Raw genomic sequence first — 20,686 nt, forward strand, 5'->3', positions numbered from 1 at the left:
GAGGGATGATGGAAGCCCCGAATGTCATCTCTTCTGCTCCCCCAGATGCCTTCATGGACTACAGGGCTGTACATACCGTTAGACTCCTTGACCTCAATATGAATGGCTAAAGACTCCAAGCATCCTAACTCTAATTGGAAATCCAGTAGCAATGTATTACCATGCAGTTGTCTAAAACCTTTTTTAAAAAGCTATTTAAATTGTCCATCTGTTCACACTTTTGGCTACAGAGTCCACTGTTTACTAGCCCCATTTGGAAGTACTACTTACTACCTTTCTCTTGTCCTAAACTCACTCTGCTGTAACTTCACGGGGTATCTTTGTAGTTTTACACTAGAACTATTTATGACTTCAGAAACTTTGTTCACATCCTCCTCCTGTCTTCTAGACAGACAATTTCTAATCTGTTTAGTCTGTTCTCACTGGGGGATTAAATGCAATAATGTATGTAAAGCACCAAGCTAGGGGGGTGGCATGAAGGAGGAGTTCAGCAACATCTTGCCTTTATCTTCCTTTTTCTCATCTCCTTCATCATTTAAAAGGCTCTTCTCCAGTTTTGCTTTCCTTTAAAACTCTTTGTTCCTTTCTTAATCACGCTCGCTGCTGTGCCCTAAATAATGGGTACAAAATGGGGTCATCTTTAACAACACAGCTGAATACTGACGCTACAAATATCAACCCAATTGGCACCACATAAAGCGTCACCACTGCCAGGAACAATCAGAACTCACTCTTCTCTAGGTAGCCTCTGAGACGCCTTGATGTGAATATTGTATTGAAGAAACCACTATGGTTTTATATAACCAAGGAGGTAGAGGGGAGAGGGAAGGAGAAAGGGATGTGTGGGAGAGAGAGAGACAGACAGACAGAGACAGAGACAACATGAGCACCACTCAGTGAATAAGGAGGATTTGATATTATGGAGCAGCATGGGAAGAAAAAATACATTCATTGTGCAAAAAGAGAGGCATAAAGGCAAGACAAGCAGAGAATATGAGCTCCCAGAGAGGAAAGGACTGGAACAGTTAAGACAGAAGCATTCAATTCCTGAATGTGTGTGCAGAGGAAAAGGGAATCATGGCAAACTGCAAGACACTATTTGTGGGAGGATAAATTGGCAAACTGCAAGACATTATTTATGGGAGGACAGGATTTTGAGGGGGCCATTTATCAGTATCTATCACAGTTTTAAGTGTGTATACCCCCAGACTCAGCAATCACATTTCTAGGAATCTGAATTACAGAAATATTTAGCATTACACACATAGATATATAAAGATGCTCACTCCAGCATTGTTCCTAAGGGAAAAATCTTGGGAATAGCTGAAGTGTTCATCAACAGGGACTGAAAAAATAAATTATGGGGTGTATCCGTATAAGAGTATACTAGGGAACAATGAAAAATTATGAGGCAGTGATATATGTAAGAGATATGTGTAGCAATATTTATGGAAAGATCTCAAAAATATAGTAAATTTAAAAGGCATGTTGTAGTATGTATAATTTTGGTTTTAAAATTATGTAAATATACTAGTTAACATAAGAAAACCATCTGGAAGAATACACATTGATTATCTAAATTCTTTTTGAAGTGGGTGAAAAATTATTACTTTTTATGTACTTCCAGACCGTTTTAACTAAAAATAAACCAACAGCAAAGCTAGCCATGGCATAGTGGCTACATGCATGGGATGTGAAGCCACACTTCCTGAGTTTCAATCCCAGCTCTGCCTCGTCTTAAAAGTGTGATCACAGAGAGGTAACTTAACCTGTGGCTCAGTTGCCTTATTTGTAAAATGGTAATAATGATAGTACCAACCTTATAGGTTTGTTGTGTGAATTAAATGAGTTAACACTCATAAAAAGGTTAAAAAAGGCTTGGCATAAACATTCAATAAGTTGAGTGTTTATTGGTACACAATACATTTTTACCTTAAAAAACAGCTATTTGGTTGTTTAATTAGCAGAGAACAGAAGGGAGGAAGGGAGCAAAATGGGAAAAGATTAGTGCCAGATGATAAAGGGCCTTGACCACCAAGTTAAGAAACGCAGATTAATTTCTTTAGCAGGAAATAAGGAGACTTTCATTCATTCAAGACATATTTATTGAGTGCTTTCCGTGTGCCAACATCGAAACTGGGATACAAGAGTGGGAATGAGTGAAGTGGACAATGGCAACATTTTAGAAAAGGACAAGGTAATCAAGACTGCTTTTTGAGAACAATGGGTCTGTGCCTTAAAAGTGTTTTGTGTGAGTGTGTGTATGGGGGAGATGATCAGGAAGATGGGGAGGCACTATCAGTCAATGTATTGTTTGGATGAGTGGTGATAAGTGCCTAATACACAAAGGGAGTACAGGCCTGAAGCTTGAAGAGATATCTCTGGTCTGAGATAACAGACAGGTGATCCCTGGTATCTGGGTGTTGACCGAGGTTGGAGGGGTCAGGTGGGGAGCTGTGGTGGGCAGGAGAACCCCTGAACACCAGCTTTTCAGAGTTTACCTCAACACTGTCCAACTCAGTTGGCCTAGAGTCAGGCAACCTGGTTCTAAGCCCATGTTCACCATCTTTGACTGGAGGGACCCAGGCAAACTGCACTTCTCTGGGCCTGAGAATCCTTCTATAAAATAAGAGGGTCTCCTCTGATTATTTTCAGGGCCCTCATCAGCTCAAACATTCTATCGTTTTCATGGCATCACAAAGAGGTGAATGAAAGGGGCTTTCTTTCTTGTTTCCAACTGATTATATTCCAGACTCAAAAGAGAAACCAATAAATAAAACATAGGATTCAGATGTGCAGGATAATGTATGAGAAGACTGTTTACATTTGCTTCCTTTTTGAGAAAGCGCATGTTGAATTTTAAGCCAAATGTGTGTGTCAAGGTTTGAAAATAGGTTACTCAAATAATTTCATTCCATATGTGCAGCTGCTGTTCTAAAGTATAAACCACACTCGTCTAGTAAAACCATCATCTGTTCTATAAGGAATATGAACATTCATCTGGCCCTTATTTTTAGAGTGAGAGGTCAGATGCACAAGAGGTGAATTGTAGTTGAGTCCACTGTGCCAGATACAGACAGGGGACTGAAGGCCAAATATAAATCGTAATATCTGGGCCAGGTGCGGTGGCTCACGCCTGTAATCCCAGCACTTTGGGAGGCTGAGGCGGGTGGATCACGAGGTCAGGAGATTGAGACCATCCTGGCTAACATGGTGAAACCCCATCTCTACTAAAAATACAAAATAATTAGCCGGGCATGGTGGTGGGCACCTGTAGTCCCAGCTACTCGGGAGGCTGAGGCAGGAGAATGGCGTGAACCTGGGAGGTGGAACTTGCAGTGAGCCGAGATTGCGCCACTGCACTCCAGCCTGGGCGACTGAGCAAGACTCCGTCTCAAGAAAAAGAAAAATCGTAATATCTGAATTTGTGGGGATTTAAATTAGATGGCTTAGAAGATCAAAATAAATAAATCATGGAATATCAAAGTGGCAAACAGAAGCCGCAAAAGGCCATCATTCATTTGTTCATTCATTTGACAAATCGCTCTCACAAAATCAATCATCAAAATCAACAGGCTCTGACTCATTTCCCATTGCTTATTGTAGTTAGGTTTCTTTTTCTCCCCAGGGTCATGGAATATGTGAACTTCAGGCTTAACCTCTGTGTGAGAAAAACAGCATGAAGATAATCAACTCTATGTGAGAAGAAATTGGCAACACTACTAACCACGAGTAATGCACACCGAAGGCAAGCTACCTGAGCCCTGATCCCACCTGCCACTCTAGCGATGTGACTTTGGGCCAGTTAATTAGCTCCTTTCTGCCTAACTTTCCCCTTCATAGAGTTGTGAAGAGGATGTTACTATTTGTACACTGCTTTGAGCAGTGCCTGCTGTACAATAAGGACCATATATGTGTTTGTAAAATAAATCTTAGTTGCTAGAGGCAACACCAGGCAGCTGAGAGTGGCAGGACATTGACTCTCTTAAAGAACACTTCCTCTCTTGCTCATCCCACTCAGCTCATAAAAGTTCCAGGGAAAACCATACATTGGACAAGACAAGGATCAGCTGTTCTTCATTTTTACTTAGGAAGGCCAAGAGGAATTTACACTGAAAAACCTCCTGCAAGGATGGCTGAAATCAGAATGACATTTCTCTTTAAAAAGGAGATAGCTTGTTGGTAGACATGAAATGAGAATGTCCTGGCCTGCTGCCTACTCGCCTTGGAGTCTGTAATTTCAACCAACTGTTTGCTTGAGTTATTCAAACCCATTTTATTCTTAGCTGTTTTGGTGTGTGAGTTGCATTGTGTGTGCATGTGCATGCACAACACACAGTGCGGGTAAGGATAGAAGCCCTCCTGGGAGGAGGCAAGATGCTTGAGTTTGGGTCATTTCAGCTCAACACTTAGAGTTGCCTACGGCAAATTTCTTTCTTTCTTTTTTTTTTTATTATACTTTAAGTTCTGGGGTACATGTGCAGAGCATGCTGTTTTGTTACATAGGTACACAAGTGCCACGGTGGTTTGTACAGCCAATTTCTTGAGCCTCAATTACTGAAACTGAAACATGGCACTGATGTTCATCTAAAAGAAGGGAAGGATCTTGAAAAGTGGTCTTTTGGGTGCTTTTTTCTGGATCAATAACTATTATTCAAAGTGGCTGGGATAATTTGTTTTTACAAGGATTGCTCTCTTGCAGGTCAGAGGGCTGCTGCCACTCCCCTGGCTTAGATGCGTCCTCAGGGTGTCGGTAGCATCAGTAATTAATAGCACAAACACTGGAGTCAGGCCCAAGTCAAGCCCTAGCTTTGCCACTTGTAAAAATAAGCCTCAGTTTGCCTGTCTGTAAAATGGTGATAATGACAATAACAGTATCTGTCTCATCAGGTGGTTGTGAAGAATAAGTGAGAATACTCAGAAACTCAGCATGATGCCTGACAGTCAGTGCCTAATAAACAGTAGATTCACAGTAACAGCTGTTCTCGTCCTCAAGTGCTCCAGTGAAATTTTAGGTATATCTATCTTTAGATTGTGATGGACAGTTTATTAACTAGTTTTTATATTGGCTTTTAAAATCTCCAGCAGTAACTCTTTTAAAACATGCCATCTGCCTCCTCCACCATTTTTCTCCTTTGTATTTTTAAAAAATTTCAAAACAAACCAAACTATTTTAAACTATGCCTGAGTGGTTACCTATTATTCATCAGAAGAGATTCCAGGGCTTTTTGTAGAAGGATTTCACATTGGGATGCTTTCGTCAAAGAGCTGCCTGTCCTATTGTGTCTTCCTGCTGGATAGCCCCTGGGAATGGGTGGGCTTCTCATACCACCTGCCGTGGCACCAGGATGAGAAGCTGGGAGTGCAGCCCGGGGCTGGGGTATGGAGGATGCAGACAGGATAGCCATGGAAGAGGCGCTGGCACAAGTTCTGGCCTAGGCCCCTCTGATAAGCAGCTGTGTGACCTTGGTCAGGTCACTCAAACACACTGGACCGTATTGTCCTCACGTGTGACATGACATGAGTTGCCTAGCAATGGGCAAAGCCAAGAAGACAATCCACCCAGGAGGCAGATGGCAGACACGTTGTTCACTTTCACTAGTTATCAACAAAATGCAAAAGGGGACAAAGGTATCATTTTTACATTTATTAGAGTGAAAACTTAAAAACAATAATACTCAATGTTGCTTATGTTTTACATTACTGTGAGTACAGCATTGGTACAACTGCTTGGGATTGGAAAACACAACTTAGACTATGTCTCTCTCATGTAAGAGAAACAGGTACACTTGGGTGTGGTTCCCCATCTCTGCAATGCACTAGTTTCAAGGCTCAATGTTTCTCGGGCTCACTGGAATATGGGGTAAAATGGGGATTAAAAACAATGCCCCCTAGACAGGTTGTTGTGAGGTCTGGGAATAATGTAGATAATGGGCAGAGCCTAATGCTTGGCATAGAACAGATGTTTATTGTCACTACTGATGTGACAATGCTGATGCCTGATTCAATGCATCTGGCTCATGTTATAATGCCAAGAAGAGAAAACCCATTTGCCTCCCTGTCTCAGTTTCCCTGTCCGAATCTGACTTCTCAGCAGGCAGAGCAGAGAGCCACCCATCTGCAGCCCCACTCATCCGAGTGGTTCTGACCCATAGCCCCGGAGGTCCCCAGGCAACTCTGGGTACATGTCCTGGGTACATGTCTCCTATCACATGCCCACCACCGCACAAGAGATGCCAGTTCTGCCCAGCCCAGGTGGCATTCACTCAGCTGTACAAATGGCCTTCCAGGCCAGACCCCTTCAGTGCCTCCACACAGAGCAGGGGGCAACATCCTTCTGTGCCCACAACCTTTGCCCCCATCTCCCTCCAGGCAAAGGCAAGCCAGCCCCTCCAGAGAGCTCAGCCTCTCTGACTCACACCTGCTGCCACCATCACTCTGGCATGTCTCCCTGCGCCAACCACTGGCCCTGTCTTTACTGAGTAGCTCACCCCACCGACAGGAGGTCACCTGAGTCACTTGTTTTCAAATGCCCACTTGCTTCTGAGGGGGGTTTTCTCCTCTGCCTCAGGTTTCTCCTTTGATTTATTTCTTGTTTGTTGGAAACTCAAGCCCAGTGTAGACTAAAATTGCCATAAATTGTTTATCTACTCAATATCAAAGATGTCTCTTCTTAAATGCTTCTTTGAATTCTTTCTCAATACCAGGTTCTGTCTCTGTTTCCATTTTGCAACCTAATAAGGACTGAAATCTGTTTTCAGTATTACTTGATTTTTTTTTCCTCAGCTTTAAAAATATTTTCAGAGAGCCAAAGAGCTGAGGAACTGAAAGGACTTCATTAGTCCTCATTTCATTCATGAAAACACTGAAGCCCCAACGGGTGAGCTGTGTGCTGTGCACACATGGGTGAGGTGCGCAGGTGAGAGACTGCTAGGAAGTACTCTTCTATCACCTCGCTGTCTCATGCCCCATTTCCTCATAAGCCTCATGCCGCCTCAGCAGGGCTTCTGACAAACAATGACCATATTTCCTCTGTGGAGAGCTCTGAGGGGCCTGTGAATCTGCAGAAATAGCTCCCCACAGGGGTCCCCAACCCATCGTGGACTCACTCCTCTCTTTCACTTCTAGGCTTCTGCAAATGCTGTTCCTTCTTTGTGGTAACTACAGCTAAGTCACACTCCTTCTCTAAATGCTTCCTGGAGGAAGCCCCTTCTGAGCCTCCAATTCCAGACAGGGAACCCTCCCCTGTGGCCCCTGCAGAAACTTGTATACCCTCCCAAGCTGGTATTGCTCACTAGTCTTACAACAGGTCATTCCTGTTTGCATCCATCTTCCATAGTGGTCTGCACACAGTATGAGGAAGAGCAGACACAATTAACTCACAACAAAGTGTTAGTGACTTGAAAATCTCTCTTACCTGCAGGAAGACCCATGGAAGAACCAAGAGAAGTCAAGAACTGAAGTTCTTCCATTCCCACCTCTGCGTCACCTTCCCTGCTTTCTCTTTCCCCAAAAGAGATGCAATCAACATCCCAAAGACCAATGATGTCATTGCTTTACACCAAATATCCCTCCTCTAAATTTTCCAAGAAATTGGGAATAAACTTCTTAAGAAAATTTGGGGAGCAAAAGCAAGTAGCCAGCCTAGATGAGCACATCCAACCTCTCTCCTCTTGATTCTCACATGTATTACCCAGGATCCTCTTTCTGCAGAAAGCAGGGAGCCCTTGAGAACATTTTCACTTTGTCACTTTAGCAGCCTAACTCTGTGGTACCCCTGAGATAGGGAGGGTGAAGGGGTAGGGAAGACTGCAACCCCAATAGAAGCAGGGAAGGTGACATAGATGTGGGAATGGAAGGACTTAAGTTCTTGACTTCTCTTCGTTTCTGCCCTGGGTCTTTCCGGCACTATCTTTCCCCATATTATTTCATCTAATTCCCCAAACATCCCTAGATAGCCTATATCATTAAGTCCTTTATGATCTCCATTTTACCTAGAAAGAAACAGCGAGATGCAAAGAAGTTTGGTAACTTGCTGAGACCATAGGACCAAACAGAGGTTGTGCTGAGACCCACCAGAGCACCAGGCTCTTCATCACAGCCTCTTTTTGTAATTTCCCACTCAGTCTTCTTAACGGCGTCAGGGGTGTACCTGTGTGTTCTCCCTGACCATTAAAACCTCAGTGGCATTAACTGGACAAATAGGGAGTTTAAAGAGGGTATTTTTAACACCCCATTCATGTAGTCTCCCTGCTTGGGCTGCTCCCCCATCCTAGAATGTGCTTTTATCTCCTGTGATAACCAAAGACCCACTGGATCCTCCCTGCCCCCTCTCTCACCATAAGTGCCTCAATGCAAGTTAATGTCTCCATTTTCCATATTCCTATTGTGTTTATAGATGGTTCTGTACAATTTCATTTTTTACAGACTTGTTCAACCATTGATATAATAACAACCATGAAAACAAATACTTTTGTGCATTTGTTATCTGTTGAGTACCTTTTGTCTTATTTAATTTCCATAATAATTCCATAAAGTCGATATGATAGCTCCCTCCTTATAAACAAGAATATTGAACCTTGACATATGTATTTGAGAGAAATAATATATCTTGGCAGTTTAACATTTGAGCTTCGACTTTGTCTGCATTTAAATCCTAATTCACTAAGTAGGTAAATGTACAGAAACTGCTTCTCTAAGCCTCAGTTTTGTGATCTGTAAAAAAGGGTTGCTGAGAGGCCTAAACTGAGGTAATGTGTATGAAGTACTGAGCACAGGACTGGCATGGAGTAAAGTAGCCCATGACTGCAGGTATCAGAAGGAAGCAGGGCTTAAAGTCTAACTCCAGGGCCCATGCTGCTTGCTTTTCATATAATCCTGAAGTAGGCAGAGTTTTTCCTTGCTATTTTAAAGAAGAGGAATTAGGTTCAGAAATATAAAATGACTTGCTCACCAACACCCAGCTGTTAAGAGTCAAGGCTGGGGTTGGAGCCAAGTGTAGCTTTACTTGACTTCCCAACACTGAGCTGCCTGTGTTAATCTGTTAGTTTCAGGCAATCTTCTTTCTTCCAAATTCGTGATAAGCTCCTCGGAGCCAAGCAAAGGCACTTCTACTTTGCCTGTATTTCCCAGATGGCCTGGCATGGCCTCGCTTGTGCTGTGTTCTCAATATGCCGTTAGTAAAGAAAATCCTTGCTGACCTTGCACAGCCTTGCACTCAGCTCCCTAGAACCAGCTACGGAGGACTGAGAATCCTAAAACAGAAGGAATACAAGATAGGTCATTCCAGAACTACCTAACAATTTTATGCTTATTGTACTCATAAGAAGTAAGCCTCAAACACTAACTCAAGGTGTTCCAAAGAAAGCTGAATGTCTTACAGGTCCATCGCCACAGATTCTTCAGTAAGTAAAGAGTGTACAAAAGAGAGAATAAAAAGAGATAATCTATTAGAGATGAAAAGATTCATAAGAAATATCAGTCAAATGTTATATTTGGACCTCATCTGATTCCTGTTCCAAAAACCAAATATTAAAAGCCATTTTAAAGACAACCAGGGAAGTCTGAATATAGGCTTGTCATTAAATCGTAATTTGGAAATATTTATTTAGGTATGATAATATTGCATTCTTTTTTTATAAAGTCTCTATTTATTAAAAATATACCATGAAGTATTTATGCATGAAGTGATATAAAATCTGGGATTTAAATACTTCAACAAGGTAGAGAGGAAATACTCCTGAGGGGAGATTGATAAAACAATATCGGCAATGTTTATAAATGTTGAAGCTAGGTGATGGGTACATAGGGGGTCATTATACTATTCTCTGTATTTCTGTGTTTGTTTAAAAATTTACACAATAAGAAGTTTTTGTTAAAAAAGGAAGGAATGGTGAATCCCCAGCAATCTTCCGTTTTGTTCTGCAACTACTTGTCTTCCACGAGAGTTCAGTCTCCTTGACGACATGAAAAGTCATTCCCTTCCTAAGTTTCCTAAATGTACTTGTCCAAGTGAGGGCTAAGCAGCTGTTGCGAGGACAGCTCACCTGGGCCATTCCCTGGTCCCTTCCGAATCAGGCTGCTTCAAACTGACCTTGTCACTTTCCCCCATATATGCACACTGTCTGCATAATCTCATTTCTATCTCCTGTCTGCTGCTGTAGATCAGAAACCTCAGCACCACCTTTGTCTCTTTCCTCTCCTTCAACCCCTAGGCCAGGCAGCCAATGCTACTTTGGAGCATGACTCAGATGACACCTTTCCTCTCCATTCTGACTGCTCCAGCTCTGGCTAAAGCCTCAGCACCACATACTTGGACTATGGCAGCAGGCTCCTGGTGGGTTCCCTTATTTCAACCTTTTTCCTTTCTGTGCAAACAGCTGAACTTTCCAAAACACTAGACCACCAGGCTTAATGCTTTTACTTGGAATCACTCATTCTGAAACCCATTTGTTAAATCCCTGTATCAAATAGGCCGCTCAGAGTTCTTATGGTTAAGCTCCACCTTACCACCTTTCATAGCTCACTGGATACCTTCCTTAATCATTTCAGAATAAGTCTGGTCACAGCTAGACTGGAAGCTCAAAGGGAAAGAGGCTTGTCTGTCTACCCCTATATCCCAGCACTTAGCATCATACTTGGCACACTGTTGTGGATGCACAGTAAATATTGGTTGAATGAAAGAATAGATTTATTAATGAATAAATTCTGTGAGAAAAAATCATTTTTTTCCCCTTGATGTGTGCCTATGTGGTGCTTTCTTCAGCACAGGTCCTAATCTTTTCAGCACAGCATACCTGCAGTCCATGATGACCAAATCTTTAAGAGCCTCTGGAGGGAGACATAATCTCCTTACAAAGATAATTTTCAAGTAAAATCTAAATAAAAGATATTTTATGGTTTCCCTTCTCCCACATACACAGTGTAAACAAACCTCTATTTATAGGTCAAGTAGCCTTAGCTTTAGCTCTGACTATACATGAACTTGGTCTACCCATCCAGGTCTCTGATCCTCAGTTTAATCATCAGTTAAAGGAGAGGGGTAGTTGGGTAATCAGTGTGATCCTTTCAGTTATAACCTTCTTGGTAATACCTAAGTATAGGAAGTTTCCCTTTATTACAAGTTCCAATTGCTAGCCTGATGCAGAAGTCAGACTCACTGATACGAACGTTTCTCTCTGGAACTCACCTTCTTATGGAGTCACCTTCATCCCTTTGCTTAACAAACATGTCTCTCCTATAAGCCAATTCAATGAGGAATTTTTCCCCTTTATTGTTGACACAGTATCTCTTTACAATGGTAAGTTGTGCATCTTTTCAGCCTGTCTTCATAACCATTATGTGATTTCATGCCCAGGGCAACCAGTTGAGACAATCAGGTAGGGTTTATGGTTGGTGATATGGTTTGGTTGTGTCCCCACTCAAATCTCATCTTGAATTGTAGTTCCTATAATCCCTACAGGTCGTGGGAGGGACCTGGTGGGAGGTAATTGAATCATGGGGGCAGTTACCCTCATGCTGTTCTCATGATAGTGAGTGATTTCTCATGAGATCTGACGGTTTTATAAAGGGCTTTTCCCCCTTTTGCTTGGCACTTCTCCTTGCTGCCACCAGGTGAAGGACATGTTTGCTTCCCCTTCTGCTATGATTAAGTTTCATGAGGCCTCCCCAGCCCTTCAGAACTGTGAGTCAATTAAATCTCTTTCCTTTATAAATTACCCAGTCTTCAGTATGTCTTTATCAGCAGGGTGAGAATGGACTAATGTAACTGGTTTATCATTTTGCAAAAGCATCTGTTGGATAAGCAACAGATTTACTTGTTGCTTGGTCTTCAGTGTGTTAGCAAGTGGAAGGTAGTGGTACCTAGTCTCCAGATTTCCTAAATTCTGGTTCTGGAATCTTTAACATCATTCCATCATGCACTAGGAACAGGCAGCAGGACAGCTGTGAGGGTAAGGAGAACTGGGGTCCTTGCTTTTGAAGCCATCTCAGCAATCTGGGAATGGGCAATGAAGCGATGGCCCAAATAAGGATGTATGTAGATCACAAGAAGCCCCCAACAACAGCTGAAGATGACAGTCTCCCTCAAGTCCAGATCTGCCTTGTAGCCTGAAGACCCCTGATGATATTGTCCTAATGGCCTGGGAGCTGGGCCACAAAAAGGCCCACTGGCCTGGATAGTTCCTCCAAAACACAGAAGTAGAAGGAACATGGGCTTTGGGGTCTGACAAAGGGCTCAGATCCCACCTATACCCCTTTATAGCTGTATAAAATCAGGCCTGGTCCTCATCTGTAAAGTGAGGAAGACACCACCCATTAAGGGTTTTCTGGGAGTATTAAGGGAAATAGCTTACTTGAAGTGGCTAGTATGGTGCTAGGTTTAGTAATTTTCTTTTCCCCTACCTTTTAGTGTCTCTCTGTCCTCTCCCATGCAGCCCTGTGGCTGGTGACACAAGCAAGTGCTCAATGTCAATCATTGTTTTTAAGAAATTTCCAGCCTGGGCAACACAATGAAACCTCATTTCTACAAAAATTAGCCAGGCGCAGTGGTGCATGCCTGTAGTCCCCGCTACTCAGGAGGCTGAGGTGAGAGGATCGCTTGAACCTGGGAGGCGGAGGTTACAGTGAGCCAAGATTGTGCCACTGCACTCCAGCCTGGGTGACAGAAAAAGATCCTGTCTCAAAACCAAAACCATCTTTAGATTAAAAACAAGAAAGAAAGAAAGAAACTGAAGGGCCCCTGAGGGACAAGGGGATCAAGGAGCCAAGAGGAAAAGACATGCTGCAGAGGGGATCCTACCATGTGAAGACACAAAGCGCATCTTTTCTGAATGTGCCTGTCATTGCATGAGTCCTGAGGCTGACCCAGTATGTGGCCAACAGGCCTTTGCTGGTAGAAATACAGACCAGTCTCTCTCTAGAAAGGAGCCAGGTATAGAGCAAATAGAGGGAAAAGGGAGGTATTTTAAGGATGATTACAATGTATTCTTTGTTACACAGTTGCCAAAACGGTCTGCAGTTACCAGCAGTTGGAAACAGTTTGTGGAGTAGCCATGTAAGTTTTTTTGCTAATAAATTTTTAATCTTGGTCAAATGAACTTAGATTTAGCTAATCAAAAATAGGCATTGGAGCTGAAAGGAGCAGTCAATTTAGTGAGAATTCTACTTCTATGGAATTAGATACTAATTTCCTTCCCTTTTGCACCCAAGACCACAAAGCCTAAGGGTCTCTAAACCAACATCACTCCTCATCTAGTGGCAGCTATGCGCATGAGCACGGCCTCCAAAAGCATGCTGTCAGATGCCGGGTGTGAAACTCTGGCCCTTGGGGACTGATAAGGCTAGCACCAAAAGAAGCATCCACCACTGGTAAGAGTAGCTACCCATGGTAGCTACCCATGGCTGACCCAGGGTTTCCTCCCTCTGGTCTCCAGGTCTAGCCTTTCCCTTCCTTGACTGTCCTCTTCCAACTTCCAAGTGAGGGCTACTCACCCTGCAGATGCCTTGTAGGATATGACTTCCTCTAGGCATTCTTCCTTCACCTCCAGGTCTGCATTAGGAAGCCCTGCTGTGATCTCCCATAACGGCCTATTCTTTCTCCATTCACGCACCTATCATACTCTCCCACAGTGGTTCTCAAACAGGGGCAATTTTGCCTCTAGGAAATAGTTGGATGTCAACCTAGTGTCCAGATTGAGAAATCTTGCTCTACTGTAATTGTTTACTGGTTTCTTTTTATCACGGTGGCTACCTTGTTCATATTTATATCCCCAGTACAATGCCTGGTACATTCTAGGAGCTCAAAAGAAATACCGATTAAATGACTGAATGACCATCTCCATTCCACATCTCTGGTTTACTGCTAGCTTTTGATCCTGACAACCTGTACTTGGCTCTCTGTCTTACCCAGCACCAATTCTGTCTTACCCAGGCCCTCATCATTATTCTACTGTACGACACAGAGTGCAGGTCATGGGTGATAGAAAACTAGGGCCACCTGCAGTAAAGCAGAGAACAGAGCACCTGGGCTGCAGGGCTAGGCGGAGTCAAGACCTCAAGAAATGGAAGAAGGCCTGAGACAAATGAGAGCAGGGCCAGACCACCAGGCAAATTGGGCAGTGGGACTGTGCAGCTAGGAGCTCAAAAGCTGATTAGTTTTCAAATCCTTCACGTGGCATTTATTTAATTAACGGACACTGAGTGTCTGTTTCTGAGGCTGCAGGATTCTTTTCCCCCTTTAGTGAAGTAACGTTGTATGATGAATCCTTTCTTGAAACTGAGTCTCTGCCCATTTGTTTCTTTGTGCTTTTGCTACTGAGTTCACACGAATTATGATAAGCTTATTTTACATGATTCTAGGGGGCTGGTAATGCTTAGAAATTTCAAGAATGAAACGTTCACACAGACTTTCAAAACAGTGACGTGACATGGTTTGGGAATTCAAAATCACAGTTATTGAAAACATATTATTTGATTTATTATATTTTATATTTTACATACATATTATAATTTATGTTTAAATAATGTACTGCAGGGAGATGGAGCTGGGCAATTTTACCAGGCAACCAAGGTTTAGGGGGTTGCTAGACTTTCGAAAGTAAAAATTAGTTGCTTTTAACAACAGCCCCATGATTTCACCCTTGAATTCCTTTAGAACTCTTGGATGAAGGCCAACCTGTCCCTGTGATTTATCCATATCCAGTTTGTCAACTCAGTCTAGAACATTCTGTTCATTTACTACGATTTGATCTAGTACCTCTGCTTCTAAAGATGATTTTGATATATTTTTCTGAAAAGACCAAGGCAAATAATTTATTCTGTCTGCTGGCTCCTTTTTCTATCGCCCCAGGAGTATTCTGAGCATCTGCAAAGGTTCTGCTGGATCTTTGCCTGGTTGCTTCACTTTGATTCCTATAAAAAGTCTCTCCTAAATTATGTGTGAGCCTTTTTACCGGGCTTTCTAGGTGGGTTTCTCTGGTTTTCCAACTGAACTTCCTATTTTTTTCAAAGATGTCTCTTCCTTATGAAGTCTCTTCCTTATTTTTGCCTGGCTCCTTCACTTCGATTCCTATAAAAGTCTCTCTTATTTTTGCTTTAATGTCAGTTTCTTATAGAATGCTCCTTAAATTATGTGAACCTTTTTACTGGGCTTTCTAGGTGGGTTCCTCTGGTTTTCCAACTGAACTTCCTATTTTTTTCAAAGATGTCCCTTCCTTATGAAGGAATATGCTCTTCCTTGAGCAATTCTCTTTGCACTGTATCTGTAAATAATAATTATGATCCCAACCCCCAGAGCTATAAGGGCAAAATAAATTAAAGCACATAAAGGATTTCACACAATACCTGCCACAAAGAAAGTGTTTAGCGTTCGCTGTTGATTCTTACTTTATTGGACAAATAAGGTGGGGTAGGGAAAAAAACCTAGTTTTTCTCACCTGTGCCTCTCAAAAAGATGTTTTGAATCTTGTCATATTTTGTGTTTCCGAAAAGGTGTTTGGTAGTTAACCTTTTAAAAAAATTAATTGACAAGATCCTTGAGGCTTGCTGTTTTTCATAATTACTATTCATGCTTTTAAAATTCTCATCAGTTATACATTATCTTGGTTTTCCATTCCTTGCATCAGGCCATTAATCTTACATTTCTTAGGATTATTAAATTACAGTGGCTAACACACAGACACCTCCCTGTACCTTCTACAGTATTTCTTTTTCTTTTCTGCTATAAAATCATTAGCACAGGAAGTGACCATTTGTCCTAATTCATTCCAGGGAGGTATTTTGCCAATCTACAAGTGAATAAACACTCTCATTATTGCTAATTGGCCTGATTTTTTTTTTAGCTTGGCCAGTCCTATTCCAGTTTCCAGCTCAATCTCATTATCCTTGTCAGGTGGCCCATAACCCCCTTCTATTGCTATATTTTCCATTAACTATGGACTATTTCCCTATTTCCACCCACTGGGCCTCTCCCGATGGCATTTTTATGCTGAGGCTCCTTGGATTTCTTCACTACTCTAATACTCTATTTCATGACCACGGCTTCTTACTCTTCACTGACAACTGTCTCAAGAGCATTTTCAATTCTTAAGAAACTCAACAGTCTTTTTTTCTTTGTACCCCTGTCTCCTGCTGTCACTAGAATACTCAAATTCCACCTGTCTCTTAGGTACTATAGACTATAGCTATATAATGAACTATAGTTATCTTTCTCTCCCCTCTCAATCTACTCCTCGCACCCCAAAGAGCCTAAGAAATTGTGTTGTAACCAACTCTGCAGGTGTTGCTTATGCATACAGAAGTTTGAAAAGCACGGGTCTAAAGCATCGTTTACTGCTGAGGGAAGAACTGAGTGTTAAGACGCCATGGAGGAGGCTTTTCATTGTTTACCCTTTTTATACTGTTTGAATTTTTTTCAACCATGCACATGTCTTACCATTTTAATAGAAATAAAAAGAGTAAACAAGTAAAACCTTCATCAAGATCACATTAAGAAGGAAAAGATAATTCATGGCAACTGTTCCCAGATGTTCCTGGCAATTGTTCCTCAATTGTTTACCTGAACAATTTTCCCTCCGTCCAAAATGACAGATGAGGAGAAAGAAGACAGAATGAGGATAGTGTAATACATTGACAAAAAATTATATTTTGTTTTGGTCTTCTGAAAACATTTTAGGAAAAGCATTTGTAACAATAGCTTGTCTAGATTCCCCAAAAATAGGAGAATGGACACAGCACAATTAAGAGTCTGCATGTTTTAACTCTTGGAATGATTTTCTTTTCCTAAAGATTACAGCTACTCTCACACCTTCTCAAATTGAGGCTTAAGCCAACCTTATTATTAGCCATCCCACTAAAAGAAAACACAATGGTTAAAATGCTAGATTAAAGTAATACAAAACGCAAGAGACTGCTGCCAGTCTGTTTCCAAAAAGAAAAACAGGATGACATGGACTGAAAGGGCTCACTGAACAAAAACAAGAAGAATCACTGGGTGCATAGACCTTGTCTCACTCAACCAAAGCTGGAAAGTCAGAGTCCCCTACGTCTAATGAAAACATTTAATTTCCAATAAATTAAAGTGACAAGGAGTCCCTGCATCTATCCATCTATCACAACAACCACAGACATTCACTTCTACCAAGACACCCCACACCTTCCATAAGGAAGGAGATATGCCAAATGTTCCCTTTCCACACTACTTTGTACAGGAAAACTGAGCCTGTGTCAGGACACTGACACAATTTCTCATGTTATTTTTCTGAGGGTTGTTATCCATCTCTCAGGGTTGTAGAAGGAATGAACACTTAATTGAAAATTTTAACCCTAATACTCATAAAATATCATATGCTCTTGAAAAGGATTATGGAAATTCACAGATAGAATTATGTGAACCATTTCAAGAGTAGTCTTCATAGCTTGAATTCCTTAAACACAGTACTTTGCGATGAAGTTAGCCAAATACAGAGAAACAAAACAGTTTTCAAGTTTTATTCTGGGTTATTTTTAACTCCATTTTTTTGAAGAAAAGAAACAGAATTTGGAATTGAGTTGGTGGTTAGCAGAAAACTACTCCTTTCAATGACCTCTTCTTCAGCTAATCTTATCAAAGGTCTAATATCCTTTTAATGTTTGTAAGTAAATGACCACTCAGATAAACTGCATTACCTTTCCCACAAACTATGGACATTTACACTGAATATTTTTTAAAAAGCATATTTGAAACACCAAAAAACATGTAGTCCATTTTAATCAGGGATGCTATCAAATGTTTGCATTTAAATCCTGAGTATAGTTTTTTCCTCTTAGAAATTAGTTCTACTTCAGGATATTCCTTACTAGTATTATAATCACAAAAGCCAAAAGGTGAAAAAGAAAGCAACAAACCAAATCTGCAAAAAGAAGAGCAACTTATTCAAAAGCAAGTATCCTGAAGAATATAATGAGTGAGAAGTTTTCATCCCATTAAATGTTAATACATAATATACCATAAGCCATTGCAAAAGGAATGAAAACCAACATCTAATAAACTCTCAGGATACCTATAGAGATCTTGTAGATTAACATGCAAAAAAAAAAAATCTCAAAGCTGAAATGCACAGCAAGAAAAATTATTTGTATCTCTATAGTTAAGCATTTTAGGTTAAAACGTTTTAGAAACTTTCTTAACAAGGAAAGAAACTTCTCTGATCCTCTTTGTAAAATGTCTCAGAGGAATTGTATTTTGGCTAACACTGCACCATGGTGCTAGTAAAGAAACAGTCCCCAGGATTCCATGCATTAAGAACGCTGGGAGATTTCTTAGACAACAAGAACCCTTACCTGGTCTTCTTTAAGCCTCCAGCATCCACATCCATCCTTTAACAAGGTAAAATTGGGTACCTCAGAGAGCGGGAAGAGCCAACCAACCTTCAAGGCAGCTGAGAGCGTGCAAAGGCACAGCTGACAGCCTGCTTCCCTCTCCTGGGGCTCTCTGCCTAAGAGGCTGCACAGAAACCAAGCCTGGTGCCAAATCTTAATCCTTTTGCAGAATCTCACATGGAGCTGCCTCACCTCTTCCATTCCTGCAAAGTCTCTTCCTGCTGCACTTCCTTCTGAAACCATTAATCACCACAACGACCCACTGAATGAAGCCCAATTCAAATCGTAGTGAAAAATCCTGCAACATGCAGGGTGATGATTGTTTACATTAGCTGAAATGAAATGATGTAATACCCAGAATCGAGGGAGGGCTGCAATCCAGAGTCAGGGCATTGCAAAAACCTCTGTGAAACACAACTTTTCTACATTAAAAAAAATGCCCTTGGGTTTTAGTAATCTGGCTTTTGTAAATTTAGGATTACTTGGATTTTTCTGATCTCATCAATTTGTTTTCCAAATAGAAATTCAGAACTTCCCAATTACTCATTGTTTTAGTCAAGGTTTTAAAAAAGGGTAGCAAATAGAACTCAAAGTGTATGCATATGCGAAGAACCCAGTATCAAGGGAATAACAAAAGAAGGCAGCCATCCAGGCATGTGGGCACCTGCCACGCTGCAGAATAGCAGAGCCTCCCAAAGGTCTAAGTGCCTTCAAAGTCAAGACAACTTCTAAGAGAGGCAGTACTTGTTTAAGCCAGCGGTCAATTTTTCTTCCTATAACTGATGATGAACAAGAAAACCCAGGAGTTCCTAGCCCTATATATTGATGGGCAACTGCTATTGATTACTTTAGGATCTTGTGGTCCACGGTTGGGGTGAAACAGATGTGAGAGGTCATGTTACTGTTGGGTGAGGGGCGGGGTGAAGGGAGGGGTAAAAGTCTGTCAACAGCACCTGCTTGGAAGAGAGACCAGGTAAGGCTTCATGGCAGATTAGAGGTTAGCTTGAGACTAGTGGAGATGCCAGAGGCAGAATATTTGGTTTGGATGTATTACAGATCATAACAGTAAATTTTAAGAAGTGTTTATCCTGTGCCAGGCAATGTGTAAGCACTTTCATGCATTATCTCATTTAACCCTCACAACAATCCTATGGGTGGATACCATTATTATTCCTATGCTACAGGTGAAGAAGGTGAAGCTCAGAGAGGTCAAGCAGTGGTAAGCTGGTAAGTAACGGTACCAGGTTTGTCGGGCATGCTTCCTAACCACCAGTTTGTATTGCTTATGCCAGCTTTGTGAGATACACAACCACAGCATGCTCAGCACTCCACAGAGGGACAAAGTGTTGCTGCAAAAGGGTGTGCAAAGCATGTGTTGTGGCTCCCCAAGTGCATATCCTAAATTCTTAGCTACCATTGTCCAGAAGTGCCAGTATCCAGAGCTCTTAGCCTAAATGCAAGGCCCTTGCAAGGAAGGTGGGACCTCCAAATGTAGGGGTAAGTACCAAACATCACATGAAAACAGCTCTGGCCTGGCCCAGTTCTGCCATGAACCAATGAATTTAGTCAGTCCATTTCCCATTTTGAATCTCATTAATATTAGGAGGTTGGGGCCAGGCAAGGTGGCTCATGCCTGTAATCCCAACACTTTGGGAGGATGAGGTGGGAGGATGGCTTGAGCTCAGGAGTTTAAGACCTTCCTGGGCAACATGGTGAGACCCCCCCACCCCCGCCTCTACAAAAATTAAAATTAGCTGGGTGTGGTGGTGTGCGCCTGTAGTCTCAGCTACTTGACAGGCTGAGGTAGGAGGATAACTTGAGCCCAGGAGTTTGAGGTTAAAGCTGTGATCGCACCACTGCACTCCAGCCTGGATGTCAGAGCAAGACCCTCTCTCTACAAAAGAAAAAGAAAATTAGGAGGTTGGACTTAGATGGGCTCTAGGGTTCCTTGCAGAATACATTTTCTATGATACATGATTTTTCTTTTTCTTTTCTTTTTTTTTTGAGACAGGGTCTCACTCTGTCATCCAGGCTGGAGTGCAGTGGCATGATCACAGCTCACTGCAGACTCGATCTCCCAAGCTCAAGTGATTTTCCCACCTCAGCCTCCTGAGTAGCTAGGACCACAGGTGCAAGCCACTACACCTGGCTAATTTTTTTAAAAAATTTATAGCCACAGGGTCTCACTATGTTTCCCAGGCTGGTCTTGAACTCCCGGGCTCAAGTAATCCTCACGCCTTGGCCTCCCAAAGTGCTGGGATTACAGGCATGAGCCACTGTGCTTGGCCAGCAAATGATTTTAAATAATGTGACTTCTGGGTAAGTTAGT

At 41.9% G+C, this 20,686-nt stretch overlaps 1 protein-coding gene and 1 long non-coding RNA gene across 2 annotated transcripts in view; one reads left to right on the forward strand and one right to left on the reverse strand.

Moving 5' to 3' along the window:
• The window catches only part of PLCE1 (phospholipase C epsilon 1), a 244,293-nt gene extending 224,255 nt beyond the window's left edge, over positions 1 to 20,038 (reverse strand). Inside the window, exon 1 of the mRNA XM_031652165.1 lies at positions 18,319 to 20,038. Coding sequence (XP_031508025.1) covers positions 18,319 to 18,600 — 282 coding nt within the window. The 5' untranslated portion in view covers positions 18,601 to 20,038. The remainder of the gene's footprint in view (positions 1 to 18,318) is intronic.
• LOC103887659 lies at positions 4,928 to 7,631 on the forward strand. Its single transcript, XR_001906524.2, has 2 exons — positions 4,928 to 5,015; positions 7,424 to 7,631. It is a non-coding gene; the product is annotated as an uncharacterized LOC103887659 (long non-coding RNA).
• Positions 20,039 to 20,686: the final 648 nt, after the last annotated feature.

The sequence above is a fragment of the Papio anubis genome, chromosome 11 (genome assembly GCF_008728515.1).
Source record: "Papio anubis isolate 15944 chromosome 11, Panubis1.0, whole genome shotgun sequence".
Taxonomy (NCBI): domain Eukaryota; kingdom Metazoa; phylum Chordata; class Mammalia; order Primates; family Cercopithecidae; genus Papio; species Papio anubis.